Source organism: Nanorana parkeri, unplaced genomic scaffold (assembly GCF_000935625.1).
Source record: "Nanorana parkeri isolate BGI_ZX_2015 unplaced genomic scaffold, ASM93562v1 scaffold2735, whole genome shotgun sequence".
Taxonomy (NCBI): Eukaryota; Metazoa; Chordata; class Amphibia; order Anura; family Dicroglossidae; genus Nanorana; species Nanorana parkeri.
The window spans coordinates 83,633-98,375 of NW_017309003.1; the positions used below are offsets into that span (position 1 = coordinate 83,633).

Genomic DNA, 14,743 nt, shown 5'->3' on the forward strand with positions numbered 1-14,743 from the left:
GGGGGGGTTGGACTACGATAGTCTAACGGGCTTCTGAGTGGGGGTGGTCCGATGGTCCGATGGACTTCTCAGCGTTGGTTGCTTCTGAGCTTGGGCCTGAGAAAAAAATCTTGCACCAGGGCCCTTTGTTCCTTAGGTCCGCCACTGGGAAGGTTGATAGGTCGGGGTGGACATACTAATTCTCCTGAGTACTTGCATGAACATGTGCCGTTCTCCAACATCCTTAATTCAAATACAAGCTTAGGGCTCTTTAATAAGGTTGTGACACCTTCCATGGAGCAATTAAAGGTGAAGTCCAGGCAAATAGAAAAGAGGTAAGAGAGGAAGAAGCAGCACAAGGAGTCAAGTAGTTTGGAAAAGTATGCTGATAGGAGGAGAGAACAGAGTGACAGAGAGATGAGCTTGTTGCTGTGCAGAATCTCCTGCTTCTCCTTTCACTATCCAATCACTGGCTGGAGGTGGGTCCAGGACAACCTAGGCTCAGAGGACATAGCTTGAATTATGCTGCAAGTCAGAGGACATCTAGTGGCAGAAAAATAGTACTGCAGAGAAATCTTTGGGTTAAAGGTGAATTTTCCCATTTTATTGCCTAATGGTCTATTCATATCAAGTTATTTTTGGTAGGAATTTTCATCCCTGGAGCGGTTTTCATCCCTCCTAATATGATATACATGCATCCCAGCTGCCAACTTGTTTTTGGATGTGCATGCTCCAGGACTTCCTTCCTTTGTGCGGCATTAGCCGAGGAGCTGACCCGGAACAAGCACGTCTACCAGATTTCTGGACTCCTGAATTCCATATGCTTGTACAGGGTCAGTGTCCTGAGAAGTAGGGATTCAAGGATATGAATGGGAACCCTGGAGTTTGGACCTCCAAAAAAACCTCATTCATGGCAGACCCCAGGTTTCTAATCTGACAAATTTCCTGTAAGAATGGCCTTGACTTCCTGAATGACCCTCCACCTGAGGATAAGTTGAGCTTCCTGGCTTCTGTGTGTCTTCATACATATTTATTGAATGCATTTCTAACCTCCTTCTGGGGTTTCCTCCAGGTCTCCTAATCATCAACCAGAGAGATTGATATGTGTTGAGTGCGGGTGTCCTTACTGAACACTGAACAGGAAATGTCCAGGTACTATTGAGGGGTGTTGGGCTCAGGGTAAGGGTTAAACATAGGAGATAGGGTGAGGTTTAGTTTAGCCTGAGGTTAAGGGTTAATATAAATGTAAGATGAAGTGTTAGGTTGCTGCCAAGAAATAGGGGTTAAAGGGCTAGGATGAGGCTCAGTATTAGGATGATGTTAATGGTTATGGTTTCAAGGGTTACTTTGAGGGCATGCATGGTATGAAGATAAATTAGGGTCGAGGGCATGTATGGTATGATGATAAATTAGGGATGAGGGCATGTATGGTATGATGAAAGAATAGGATTTGAGATTAAATGGTTAGGTTGAGGTTAAATGTTAGGTAATGTTAATGGTTAGGGTTTCAAGGGTTACTTTGAGGGTCATGTATGCTGTAATGATGGATTAGGGATGAGGGCATGTATGTGATGATGATGGATTAGGGATGAGGGCATGTATGTGATGATGGATTAGGGATAAGGGCATGTATGTTATGATGATGGATTAGGATTCAGGATTAAAAGGTTAGGTTGAGGTTCAGGGTTAGGTTGATGTTAATTTGGTTAGGGTTTCAAGGGTTAGGTTGAGGTCATGTATGTTATGATGATGGATTAGGGCTGAGGGCATGTATGGTATGATTATAGATTAGGATTAGGGAATAAAGGATTAGGTTGAGGTACAGTGTTAAATTGATGTTAAGCATTTTGGGTTGAAGGGTTAAGTTACGGTTGAGTGTTAGGTTGATATTAAGCATTAGGGGTTAAAGGGTTAGGTTGAGGTTAGGCGGTGAGCTGATTTTAATTTAATAAAGGGCTGGTTTGATGTTACGCATTAGCAGCTTAAAGGGTTAGGCTGATGTTAAGTGTTGGGGATAGTGTTCCAGTATTTCTATATGTTAGATGTTCGTGTACCACTGACTGATTCTCCTTCATATGTAAATGTATTGGGAACGGTAAAAATATGACAACTGCGCAATGGGATTAAATAATCGGAAATGTTTATCCCATTCCACATAGCTGCATGAATTTAAGGTCCAGCTCACATAGTTCATTAGAGGACTGGCCTTCAGGGAGCAACGTTAATCAGTCCAGCACAGGGATGGGCCACTAGGACACTATCAGCATTTTTACACATGAAGGAAGCACTGAGGTCTAATTCAATACCATATTATTGTTTTAAAGCCAAACTCCAGGCACACAGCTTACTTCTGTGCAGCCAGTCTTGTTATATGCTCGACAGCCCTGCAAGACATAGCAGCCAGACCAGTGACTAGACTTTCCTCTAATGCAAAGAAGTAATACAGATAGGTCACCTCCCTGCCCCCAGCCTGTGACTGGACATATCTCTCCTCATGTCAGCATGCTCCTTGTCAGCATATATGCATGCAGAAGAGTTTGGTTGACAGAGCAATAATGAAGTCTATAAGAGGCTCTGGTGGTGATAGCTCTGTTTCTACAACAAAGCAACAAGAGTGGGGACATTATTTGGGAGCACTACCATGGGATGGAGGAATAGAGCCAAGAAAAATGGCAGTCAGTCCCCAGTGGAGTTAGAGGGTGACTCATTCTATAGCCTATAACTAAAATATCAATGTTGGCCTCAAAACTGCGGCCCAAGGGCAGCAAAATTCAGCCCTTTGCTTGCTGTTAACCATGCCTCAAGATAGTATTCCTCCTACTGACAAGGATGGGACACTATTCTTCTCACAGTTATCAATGATGGGACACCACTATTCCTCCCACTGATGCCAGCAATGGGGTATTCTTCCTCCCACTGACACCAACAATGGGACACTATCCCTCCCACTCACAACAACAATGGGGCACTATTCCTACAACCAACACCAACGATGGGACACTATTACTCCCACCAACACCAATGATGGGGCACTATCCCTCCTACCGACACTAATGATGAGGTTCTACCCCTCCCACCACACCAACAATGGGATACTATCCCTCCCACTCACACCAACAATGGTGCACCATTCCTCCCACCAACACCAATGATGGGACACTATTCCTCCCACCAACACCAATGATGGGACACTATTCCTCCCACCAACACCAATGATGGGACACTATTCCTTCCACCGGCACTAACGAAGGGGCACTATCCTTCCCACCACACCACAAATTGGACACTATACCTTCCACGACACCAACAATGGGCCACTATTCCTCCCACCAACACCAACGATTGCCCACTATCCCTTCCTCTCGTGCCCACGCCAATGATAGGGTACTATGCCTATCACATACACCAATCACTTCTTTTGAGAGTGGGGCACAGTATTTACTCCCAGGGCAGGGCATTTTCTACTCCTACTGGCCATAGTGCGGCTCCCCTAGGGTCTGAAGGACAGTGCACTGGACCTTTTTAAAAAAAGTTAAGGACTCCCTGTACTATACCTTTTGCAAACAAGAAGGCTAAGTTCACATGGGCTTGGTTGCAGAAGGGCAACTTTGACCAGAGGTTTTTTTTTTCAGCAGAGGAACCCATCAGAGCTGCCAATTAAAGATGCTGGTCAGATGCCAAATACTGCAGGCAATGCTCGAGGCAGTGCAAGCGAACCCTTCCTTGACGCTAGTGTGTATTAGGCTGTTTGACTCAAAGTACTTGGAAAGGATAAGGCTCACACACTGAGTGCTTCCTTTCAAAAGTAACCTGCAGTCTATCTAAAGATGTTAAACCCAGCCTCCTCCAGTATAGAGTCTACCATAACGTGCCACATGGTGCCTTCATGTCCCTCATCCTCCTCCTCATAGTAACACTATGGCCTGCAATCATTTGTAAGCAAATACTGACTTTCTGAAAGCGCTAGAGCCTATTGACAAATCAGCCCAGCATGGGCTGTTGTCACTTTGGAGGAGGCAGGATAACTGCTGTCCCCATATCCATCTCTAATTTCCACAGATGCTTTGCAGAGGAGAACATAGGACCTGGTACAATCTGATACCTTACCCACTAATATAAAGGGGATTCAGTTAAATATTTTAGTAAGACCAATGCTAGATTCACACCAGTGCGAGTTACTAAGCACATTAACACTTGTCTTCATGCACATCAATATGGACCGGTAATGCACTTCACGTTGTGGGCCATACCATTCATTTCTAATGGGTCCTAAATATTTTAATTCTGTGACCAGCGCACCTGACCAACCAACCCAACACAGTGCATGTGTTATGGTGTGCTGCCATGGCCAAAAATGGGTCAAGTAAATTTTTTGTTTTTGAACCGTCTTACGGGCCTCTAGGCATAATGTTCATCAATTTTCCTTACAATGCCCACAAATAGGTGTGACTGGGCCCCAAAGATTTCCTTTAAATTCCAAATGAACCATAGAATTCTACACAGGTTTAGTAATTATGTAATCAGTAAAAGTTCTTACCTCTTCCACTTCTGCCCACAAATCTCAGGTCGTTAAACCTTGCCACTTGATTTTTCATGACGGCAGAAGCGTTCCTGAGTTCCGCGGAGTAATTTTCATCATTCCCAGCCATCACAGTAACCACAGAGCCATCTGACACCTCTCCCAGGGCAACCACCTGTACAAGTACAATGCCTGGAGTTAGTTGTTACACTTGTGGACAGGTCATGCTCAGACCAGCATTAGAGTAGTATGGCTAGCCCAGTGTCCCCTGTATCAAAGTCCTAGGTGTTGACTGTGACTTGTCCTTGGAATTGCTTTGTCCCTAGGAATGTCCCTCATTTTGTACAATGGTCACGCCTAAACTTTGTAACAATGTCACCATTGAAGTGGATCGTTAAAGTTAATTGTAAAGCCCAATTTTGTAAAAGTTTTGGATAGAAGGTGGAAGAGTTTGAACTCTTCTCAAGTCTATATGGCTGTCCGTGCCTCTGTTGGGGAGATTTGCCCACTCTATTGTCCCTGCTGACCATTGTCTGCAATACAAAAAGTGATGGGAAAGTCAACATTTTCAAGTTGTCACCAAAACAGGAGGGGAAATCGTCCAATGGGAAAAGCTCCTCTGGTGGCAACGAAGAGGGGATATCTTCTGTTTGAAGAGATCTCCTTTTACTTCCTGCTGTGACAGGAAGTAAAGGTAAATGTCATGGCACACAAACAGCAGGAAAAAAAAAACTGAGAAGGTTCTTTACTATCCTAATGTACAAGAACTAAAAGTTAAAGATTTTGGCTTTACATACACTTTATGGCTTAAGCTGGAGGCAAGTCTGCCAATGTCACTAGTGTGTAACGGAGACACGCTGCTATGTTTACGTAACTGACCTAATAAAGTTCTGTTAAAAGTGAACTCCGGGCATGAAAAGTTTCACCCAAATATATTCCACAAGGAGAGAGAGCAGCAGTGACAGGTTTTTATTACAGGAGGGGGCAGAGACAAGACCAGTCACTCCGCACAAGGAGAGAGAGCAGCAGTGACCGGTCTTTATTACAGGAGCGGACGGAGACAAGTCCAGTCCCCCTGCACAAGGAGAAAGAGCAGCGGTGACGTGTCTTTATTACAGGAGGGGGCAGAGACAAGCCCAGTCACTCTGCACAAGGAGAGAGAGCAGCGGTGACCGGTCTTTATTACAGGAGGGGCGGAGACAAGACCAGTCACCCTTCTCAAGGAGAGAGAGCAGCACTGACCGGTCTTTATTACAGGAGCGGACGGAGACAAGTCCAGTCACCCTGCACAAGGAGAAAGAGCAGCGGTGACGTGTCTTTATTACAGGAGGGGGCGGAGACAAGACCAGTCACCCTGCACAAGGAGAGAAAGCAAAGGTGAACGGTCTTTATTACAGGAGGGGGCGGAGTTAACACCAGTCACCCTGCTCAAGGAGAGAGAGCAGCAGTGACCGGTCTTTATTACAGGAAGCTCCAAGTTTCACACTGGATTACTGCAAAGATCTGGAAGAAATACACAAAGCCCCCCAAGATTATCTATATTGCTACTTTCTATCTATCTATCTATCTATCTATCTATCTATCTATCTATCTATCTATCTATCTATCTATCTATCTTTCCATCCACAGAGCTGTACATATCCTGGAAACCACTTTCTATTCACTGGTGTAGCTGTATAAACGCTCTATAAGCTGAAACGAGACCAGTGGATGGCTATTGCTGACATTTTTATAGAATGCACATATTTTATACCAGAATACCAGAAATATTCATAATTTATCAAATGAATTCAGCCTGGCAGAGAATAGCTGAACGGTCACATAAAAATGAGCAAACACTATAAAGCCGGCATATGTTAAGTAATATATTTTAATAAACTCATTGTTAATGAAAATCCGCGCTGTTTGAGGAAAGTTAAACACTGCATTAGGCAAGCAAATTGGATGCATTTTGCAAATTATATATTATTATTAATTTTATTGTTCGTTAACTCAACATGACCTCGGCTCATTAGCTAGAGGGATCCCTGCTGTATTTTAAAAGTCCAGGCTTTTATTATTTATTAATATTAAAGCCAAATGTAAAAAGTAAAAATCTGTGAAGGTTTTCTTTTAACAATGCGAGGTACGAGAATGTAGCGTTAAAAGGCGAATGTGCTGAGCAGTGTTTGCATCTAAGACGACAGTGGCCAGTAGGTCCAAACTGGGGTTATTCCTTTACCGGGCAAACCAGTGCAGTCAGTGAGCTAGCAAAAGTGTCCCATGGATCCCATACCATATCGTTTTTGGGTGGGATGACCATTTAATTAGCCAGCAGACATTCACCTTGCCCTGTGCTATGGAGTATCCCTACAGAGCATTCTGTAACAGGTTTGCTCCTGGGTTTAGTGCTGGATGGACCATGTTCATGGATAGCTGGCGGGTTCAAACATTAACCCCTGTCTGGACTCCAGCAGAGCCCCTGAGACTGGGTGAAGTTTTGAAAGGGTGCTGAGCCAACCAAATGTTATCACAGTACCTTTTACAAAGGGCAACTGAGACTCATGTGGTTAAGATGGGAAGCCACCTCTTAGGGGCATACCAAGTCATCTTGACTTAAGCAACCATATTTGGACTTTGGATAAAGAAGAGGATCTTGCTGCACTCCGTACCAGATATTCCCAGCAGTTGGGAGGGTGCTTGTAATGACTGCGGATGGCACCGCTCAAACATCGTCAATGTTTGAGCCTGATGAAGGGACCCTGCGTGGCCCGAAAGCGCTTGTTTCTACTTTTGATGAATTCTTCAATAAAATTAGCATTTGGTGATCCTGAGAGGATTTTGGGTGTGCTGGTGACATTTTTCGCAACTTATTGGACTTCACTACTTAACCTCATTGAGTATACCAGGTCATCTTGACCTAAGCAACCATATTTGGACTTTACCACTTTACCACTTCGCCTCATTGGGGCATACCAGGTTATCTTGGCATAGGCAACCTTGTTTGGACTATACCACTTCACCTCATTGGGGCATACCAGGGTATCTTGGCATAGATAACCTTGTTTGGGGCATACCAGGTCATATTGCCATAGGTGACCTTATCTGGACTATACCACTGCACCTCATTGGGGCATACCAGGTCATCTTCACATAAGCGACCTTATTTGGGCTCTACCAACTCACCTCACTTGGGGTAAACAAGGTCATATTGACACAAGCAACCTTATTTGGACTATACCACTTCACCTCTTTGGAGCATACTACATACTACAATGCCAGGTTCCTCAATGCGCCTCCCTGTAAGCAGGCTGCATACAAGTGATCTTGGCGACATCGCCGAGATCACTTGTACAAAACAAGCGGCGACTTCCCGCTGTACATTTAGCCCTGCTTGCCCACAATGACCACAATGCATGCACAGAGAATGGCACCCCAGCACATAAGCACAGTAGGTGCCCATGGACCCACTCTGCAGCACACCTTAAAGTACATGAAGTGTGTTATGGCAAAAAAAAAACTGTACATGCATTTTAGCCATGCAAACGTTTAGCGTTCAACAACAACGCCCTTCCATGCGAGCCTTTATGCAGATCATGCTACTGATATAAGATAATACAAATTTCCATGAACTGAAATGTATTATGCAAAAAAAAAAACCCCGCATTGCAAACTTTGCGTCCAACATTCGGCGCCTAAAACTCCTGATCAGATCTCACACTGGACTAACGATTGAAACAATTCACACCCACACAGCATGACACCACTGTCTCCTAACACAGCGCCCTGTCATCTGTAACCGACCCGGCATGGGAATACCCCATTGGGGTGAGTGGGCACACATCCCTATCTCAGTCACAACCAACCACTGTTACATCACTGAAGGGGTTACCCAGAAGTCCCTTCTCCTTTTAGAGAGGTGTATTTGCATCAGTGTCACTGAAAGTTTCCTAGAGCGAATCTAAGTCAGATCAGCCTGTGGTTGGGCATTGTGAAACACTGAAAATCACTTTGTATATAGAACACTTTTGCTTATGAAGTGCCATATACACTATATTGCCAAAAGTATTGGGACACCCCTCCAAATCATTGGATTCAGGTGTTCCGTGAATTTTCCTTGCTACTAAATATCCCACTTCACCTGTTAGTGGTATTATAACAAAGTGGAAGCCACTGGGTACAACAGCAACTCAGCCTTGAAGTGGTAGGCCACTTCAGTGGTGTAAAGCACGCCGCCACTGGACTCTAGAGAAGTGGAGACGTGTTCTCTGGAGTGACGAATCACGCTTCTCTGTCTGGCAATCCGATGGATGTGTCTGGGTTTGGTGGCTGCCAGGAGAACTGTACTTGCCTGACTGCATTGTGCCAATTGTAAAGTTTGGGGGGATTATGGTGTGGGGTTGTTTTTCAGGGGTTGGGCTTGGCCCCTTAGTTCCAGTGAAGGGAACTCTTAAGACATCAGCAGACCAAGACATTTTGGACTATTTCATGCTCCCAACTTTGTGGGAACAGTTTGGGGATGGCCCCTTCTTGCTCCAACATGACTGCGCACCAGTGCACAAAGCAAGGTCCATAAAGACATGGGTGGGGGAGATTGGGGTGGAGGAACTTGACTGGCCTGCACAGAGTCCTGACCTCAACCCGATAGAACACCTTTGGGATGAATTAGAGTGCAGACTGCGAGCCCGGCCTTCTCCTCCAACATCAGTACCTGACCTCACAAATGGTCAAACATTCCCATAGACACACTCCTAAACCCTGTGGACACCTTCCCAGAAGAGGCGGATCTGTTATAGTGGCAAAGGGTGGAGCCAACTCAATATTGAACCATACGGACTAAGACTGGGATGCCCTTAAAGTTCATGTGCGTGTAAAGGCGTCCCAATACTTTTGGCAATATAGTATACATATATATATATATAGTATATATATATATATACACATCTCCTATCATGCAATGCTTTGGCCCAGCGGGAGGGGCTGATATCACCGCCCCGATGTAAGCCATTCGCCATGGAGCATGGGAATTTTGCAGTGGCAGCGATGGAGGAATGTGCAGCAGGGGGGCCTCTGCAAATGTTAGCAAGCGTGTTGGCACGTGGGCTCTAAGGAGACTCTGTCGTCTGGCCCTAAAGCAGGGGTGGGCAACTCTTAACCACAAATCTCATCATGTCTCTGCCTCTGGGAGTCATGCATGTAGTTGTCAGTCTTGCAATGCCTCATGGGACTTGTAGTTCCACAACAGCTGCCCACCCCTGTCCTAAAGGGTGCTTAAGGGACAGAGGTCGGCTGAGGATCTATGGTAGCCTACAGATATATCACAATTCTGCCAAATCTGCCAACATTGGACAACAACATATCTGCATATTTTTTATCCTGCAGGAAAGCAATCGATTTCTATTTTTTTTTTATTATTAGACTGCAAATTATCGTGTAGTCATTGAGAGCTACTGTTGTCAAATTCACCTGAAAGCAGTGTTGATACATTTTTGTACCATATTTTTACAATTATATTTTATAGAAGGATGTGTAAGTGCTCCCTCTAGTGGCTAAAGCTGGTCATGCACTGCTTGATTCCACCATTCACACTAGACAGCATGCATGGAGGAATAATCCACCTCAACCCCACATCCCCTCGAGCCGCCATGTTATTGTATTGGGACAACCGATGCCTGTAGCTGTCACAACATCTAAACAGTTACTGCAGATGATTGGTTGATAAACTAGATGGGGGGGGCTTACTAGGTCTCCCGAAGGATCCACATACTCCTGGTAGTTGCACCAGTGACAATTACATTGTAACATGTATGGTCAGCTTTAGATAGGCAGGCACAATGAGCAGGGACACGTCTATTCACAGGCTCTCACATAAACATACATGCACAGCAAACATTCTCACCTATATGACTGGAGCAAGGAGGAGAGCTGATACCACCTGTAGATGGTTCATCTCAAGAAAGAGAACAAAGGTTTCCATCAATAACGAGAAGTCTTTCTTCTCAGAGTTATATAATTGGGGTTTTTTCACCAGTTTAGCATTTTCTCACCACATTACTGAGATCACTTAGCATATTTAACCCTTTTATTAGTATACACTCATACACTTTCTTGACTGTAAGCCTATGAGTAATCTGTCAGTATGGCAGCAGGGTCTGAGAATGAGGGGCATGCACAGGTGCCCATTCCTAGTCCTCTGCTGCAACGTTAGATGGGGTTCTCATGGCACGGAGCATTGTGCGTCAGTACATAAAAAGGCACATTGCAATCACAAAGTGGTGAAGAGCGATGAATTCAGGTTTTTTTTAATAAACAGGCCCTCCTGGTACGCAGGTAGTGAATAACTTAGATTTCAATCTGCGTTTTATGCTAATTGTCCACAGATCCTGTGTAATTAATACACATCAGTCATTAAAGGGACGGTGTTATTTAATTTTTTGCAGGAGCTGCTTTACTAAATCATCCCTATTATGGAAATGGGAAATTCACAGATCTTTCATCAAAATATGAATTATTGTTCTGTTAGGTCAGCCAGATTGCTTCAAGCCATGCAAGAACGTGCTGCATTTATCGGGCCTTCTATGCCCACTCTAAGCAAGAACGTGCTGCATTTATCGCGCCTTGTATGCCCACTCTAAGCACAATTAGGTGGCCATACACGAGGCAATATCCAATCAATCTAAACCAATTTTTACCCACCCAAGAATCGCAAATACGATCAACGGTAATGACCAGGAACCAAACAATCTTACACCCACAAACTCAATAAACAGCTAGAAGTAGGTAGATCGTGAAGTCTAAATTGGGCAATGAAATGGCAGCTCCAATACAGTGTATTGAAAGAAATGGAATAAGCTGCAACAACAAAGGCGATCGGATTTGGTCCACCACATTCGACTGGAGCAATTACGATCACAGCTGCTGGTGGTCGATCAAAACCACATTTTATGATAAAATTAGAAGTGAACGTCTGGTTGCCCTATCAAATTCCCATGTGGGTGGCCAACTTTAGAGTTGGCATTAAGATTTCCATAGTTTATTCCACAGGGAAGCAGTCAGATTTATGTATTTATTTTGCAGAGCAAAGAGAGCCCCAAAAGCATTTGATCACAACTAAAAAATTCTATCGTCTATGAAAATTCATACTGATATGGTAGGAAGACTCACTCACGGTATACAAAGCTCCCTGACACCTAGATAGGGATCAGCAGAGCAATGACCTCCCCTGCCCCATCTTATCTTAACCTCTATACTGAAATCTCCACATTGAGGAACAAAAAAAAACAACATTTGATTTATCGAGAAAACTTTTAATAGAATAAAGCTGAATAATACTGAGAGTGACCTTAGAGCAAGGTTTGGGGCTAACAATCTATCTCCACCATCTGGGTTGGTTTCTTTCTTACGGGTAAAAAAAAAGAGAAGAAAATAAAAAAAACTACCAACAGGTGCAAAAAGAGTTCAAGATTTATGTTCACATAAAAAAAGTCAGAACCTGTTACCGTGTGCTACATTCGAAATGACAATCCATTTAACAGCTACTTTACTTTTTATTTTATAGGGAATAATAGTGGTTGAACTAATGCAATGAAAGGTCACGTTACGTAGACGACAGTTTTTGATTTTTTTTAGTCTATACACAAAGCTAATATTATTCAGCTCCAGGTTTTTGTTCTTTTTTAACATGATGGAATAAGGTAAGAATCTTTGTCCTATTTATTTTTGAACACGATATGTATATTGAGATCTGTGTTTAGAGCAAACAAGTCAAATACATTTAAAGCAGCAATTATGAAATATGATTTATTATTTTAATTATTGATCTGGGCTTTTAATTATCCAGATGGGGGAGACACAGGCGGGAAAAAAAAGAATATATGTAACTACCTGTTTTGATTGAAACTTAAAGTTTTACATTTGATATAAAAAAAGTTTTAACATACATGGTATTATTATTATTTTCTATACAATTATTAATTAGGGCAGTTGTTATAGAGTAATGTGATACAATTATAATTAACTTTTTTTTAAACAGTGTCTACAAATAAAAGAAAAGAGGTAGCAATGCTTCCACTGGTTTCACTAAAACGTCTCTCTCATCTTTTTATTTATAATAAATTGTTTATATATGTATACAAAGTATTGCATTATTAGATCTAAAGCTCCTTTCCTTTTCTGCTCCATAACAGCCCTGCTCAATAAACCTAAAGCTCCTGCAGGCAGACATTGTTACAAAACAATAGAAATAAAATGGTAGAATTACCTGAGAAAGTAATAAAAAATAATTTAAATCCAAAGGTCTGGAACAATGTTCCAGCATCAGAATTCCGCCATCAATTCAAATGAAGACGTTAGCTGATGAATTTGCTAAGAATAAAAGCTGTGGCATCCTGACAGAATGTAAACAAGCAAACAGAAAGGAACTGATTGCTAAAAGTGTCATCTTCACCGCAGTCCCGATCAGAGGAAATTTCGGTTATTTTTGTTCATCTTGATTGGGCATTTGAAGTAAACAAAACTCTTTAGAGGGTAAGCCACACAACATTTCAAACTATAGATTTAAATTGAGTCTCTCAGTCTCTGGTACATATGAGGAGTATGTATGATGTGCTCCGCGGGTAAGTCTTTCTGTAATATTAACTTTTGAACAGAAGCATTCAACAAAAAATACAAAACTGGAGCAGGCACTGTGTGCATTCCGCTGTATAAATTAATGGAAAAGTGCAAAAAAGACCAAATTGAAAGTCTAAATCTGCAACATCTGACACTAAAGGCCTCATGTAGACGAGCTGGCTGCGTTTAAACACAGGAGAAGTTATCAACTTTATGCTTCCCAGGTCACTTTTTCCTGTGCTGGGCTTAGTCACGTTTACATGTGTTTAGCTGCGTAAATCCGGGCTAAACGGTTTCCAGTTCGGGTAAACGCTTCTAGACTGAATGCACCTAGACACCGCTGGACGCCTAGGTGTGCATTTCATCATAGAAAAGCATTAACATGAGTTTAGAAAGGAGCTCCAAATGTTCTGAACTCGTATTTTTTCAAGGAAACGTGTATGAGGCCTGACATTCAGGAAAAGAATAAATCATTTTTTATTGTTATCAGTGATTATAATATGTCAATTATTGGAAGGTCTCCAGTGGTGTGAGTTATTTTTTTTATCTTGGTCTGGATCAGGACTGATACGTAAAAGTGACTACAAAGTCTTCATTTGATAAAAAATGAGAAAAGCTCTGTGCTTTGTAACTCTTCACACATGAAATGTTTACACTCTTGTGTAGGTTCAAAGCTTGCGAAACGGTCCCTATGTCCGGAAAGGCACTGCGGCTGCGTAGAAAGGATCCTTATTTTATAGGCATAGAGAAGCAGCGCTACAGTAGCCAGGCCTTCATAAAATATCTTCATTCAGCCGCTGCCCACAAGCACCTCCTCAACTGACTATTTATTGTAAGAAAAAAAAAACACACAGCAGATCTTACTGCGGACTGACTTTGCAGCTCCTCAGACAGTTGATATGCTAAATATATATACAGCAACCTTCCAAAATTAGCTGATTTAAGATCACACTGCAAACTATGCGAGAGGTATTCAGATATCATAGCAGCATGTTTGTTTCAGCAAGAATAATGTTTTGTTTATATATATTCTAACTCTTTTGATGAAAATGGATTTAAACTACAGGCTCATAAGGGCATTTTCTGGACAGGAAACAATGTTGACACTAATTTAACATTATTAATTGGGTGCTGTTTTAATCTTCGCCTGGAAATAATTTGCACAATAACCTGACATATCAGTGGCTACCGCTGAGCAAAATAAAGCCAAGTGGTGAAAATATAGCTAAGTGGTGAAAAATTGTTTTTAAAAAAGTGCAAAATGGTAAACAAATGACAGCAAAGTGCAAGGCACCAGCTTTTCAATAGCACAGCAGCTGATGAGAGTTGTTGGTGTGAACATGGACGGCGGCTAGGACAGGAGCCTGAAACTTTTCAGCCCTATAAAATGTACTTTATTTAGTTGCAGAAATAGATTGTTTTATACATTTGCCCCGAGAGGAAAAAGAAAAAACTCTGCTTCATTGCTGAGTTGATGCAGAACCCCCTCTGGGGATATTGACTGTAAATTTAAATACTTGGCTCCAAGCTTGCAGCAGGAAGACATAGTCAACCACGATTAACTATTCAGATGCCAAGGCGCTGCCAAAGCAAATACTTTTTTTTTTTTTCTTCAAATAATATATCTGAATTGTTTTTCCTAATATTCCTTATTCA

At 42.5% G+C, this 14,743-nt stretch overlaps 1 protein-coding gene across 4 annotated transcripts in view; it reads right to left on the reverse strand.

Moving 5' to 3' along the window:
• Positions 1-14,743, reverse strand: part of RUNX2 (runt related transcription factor 2) — a 73,647-nt gene that overhangs the window by 53,346 nt on the left and 5,558 nt on the right. For all 4 annotated transcript variants that reach the window (XM_018574096.1, XM_018574097.1, XM_018574098.1 and 1 more), the window contains one exon: positions 4,517-4,673. In XM_018574096.1, the coding sequence (XP_018429598.1) occupies positions 4,517-4,673 (157 nt within the window). The remainder of the gene's footprint in view (positions 1-4,516; positions 4,674-14,743) is intronic.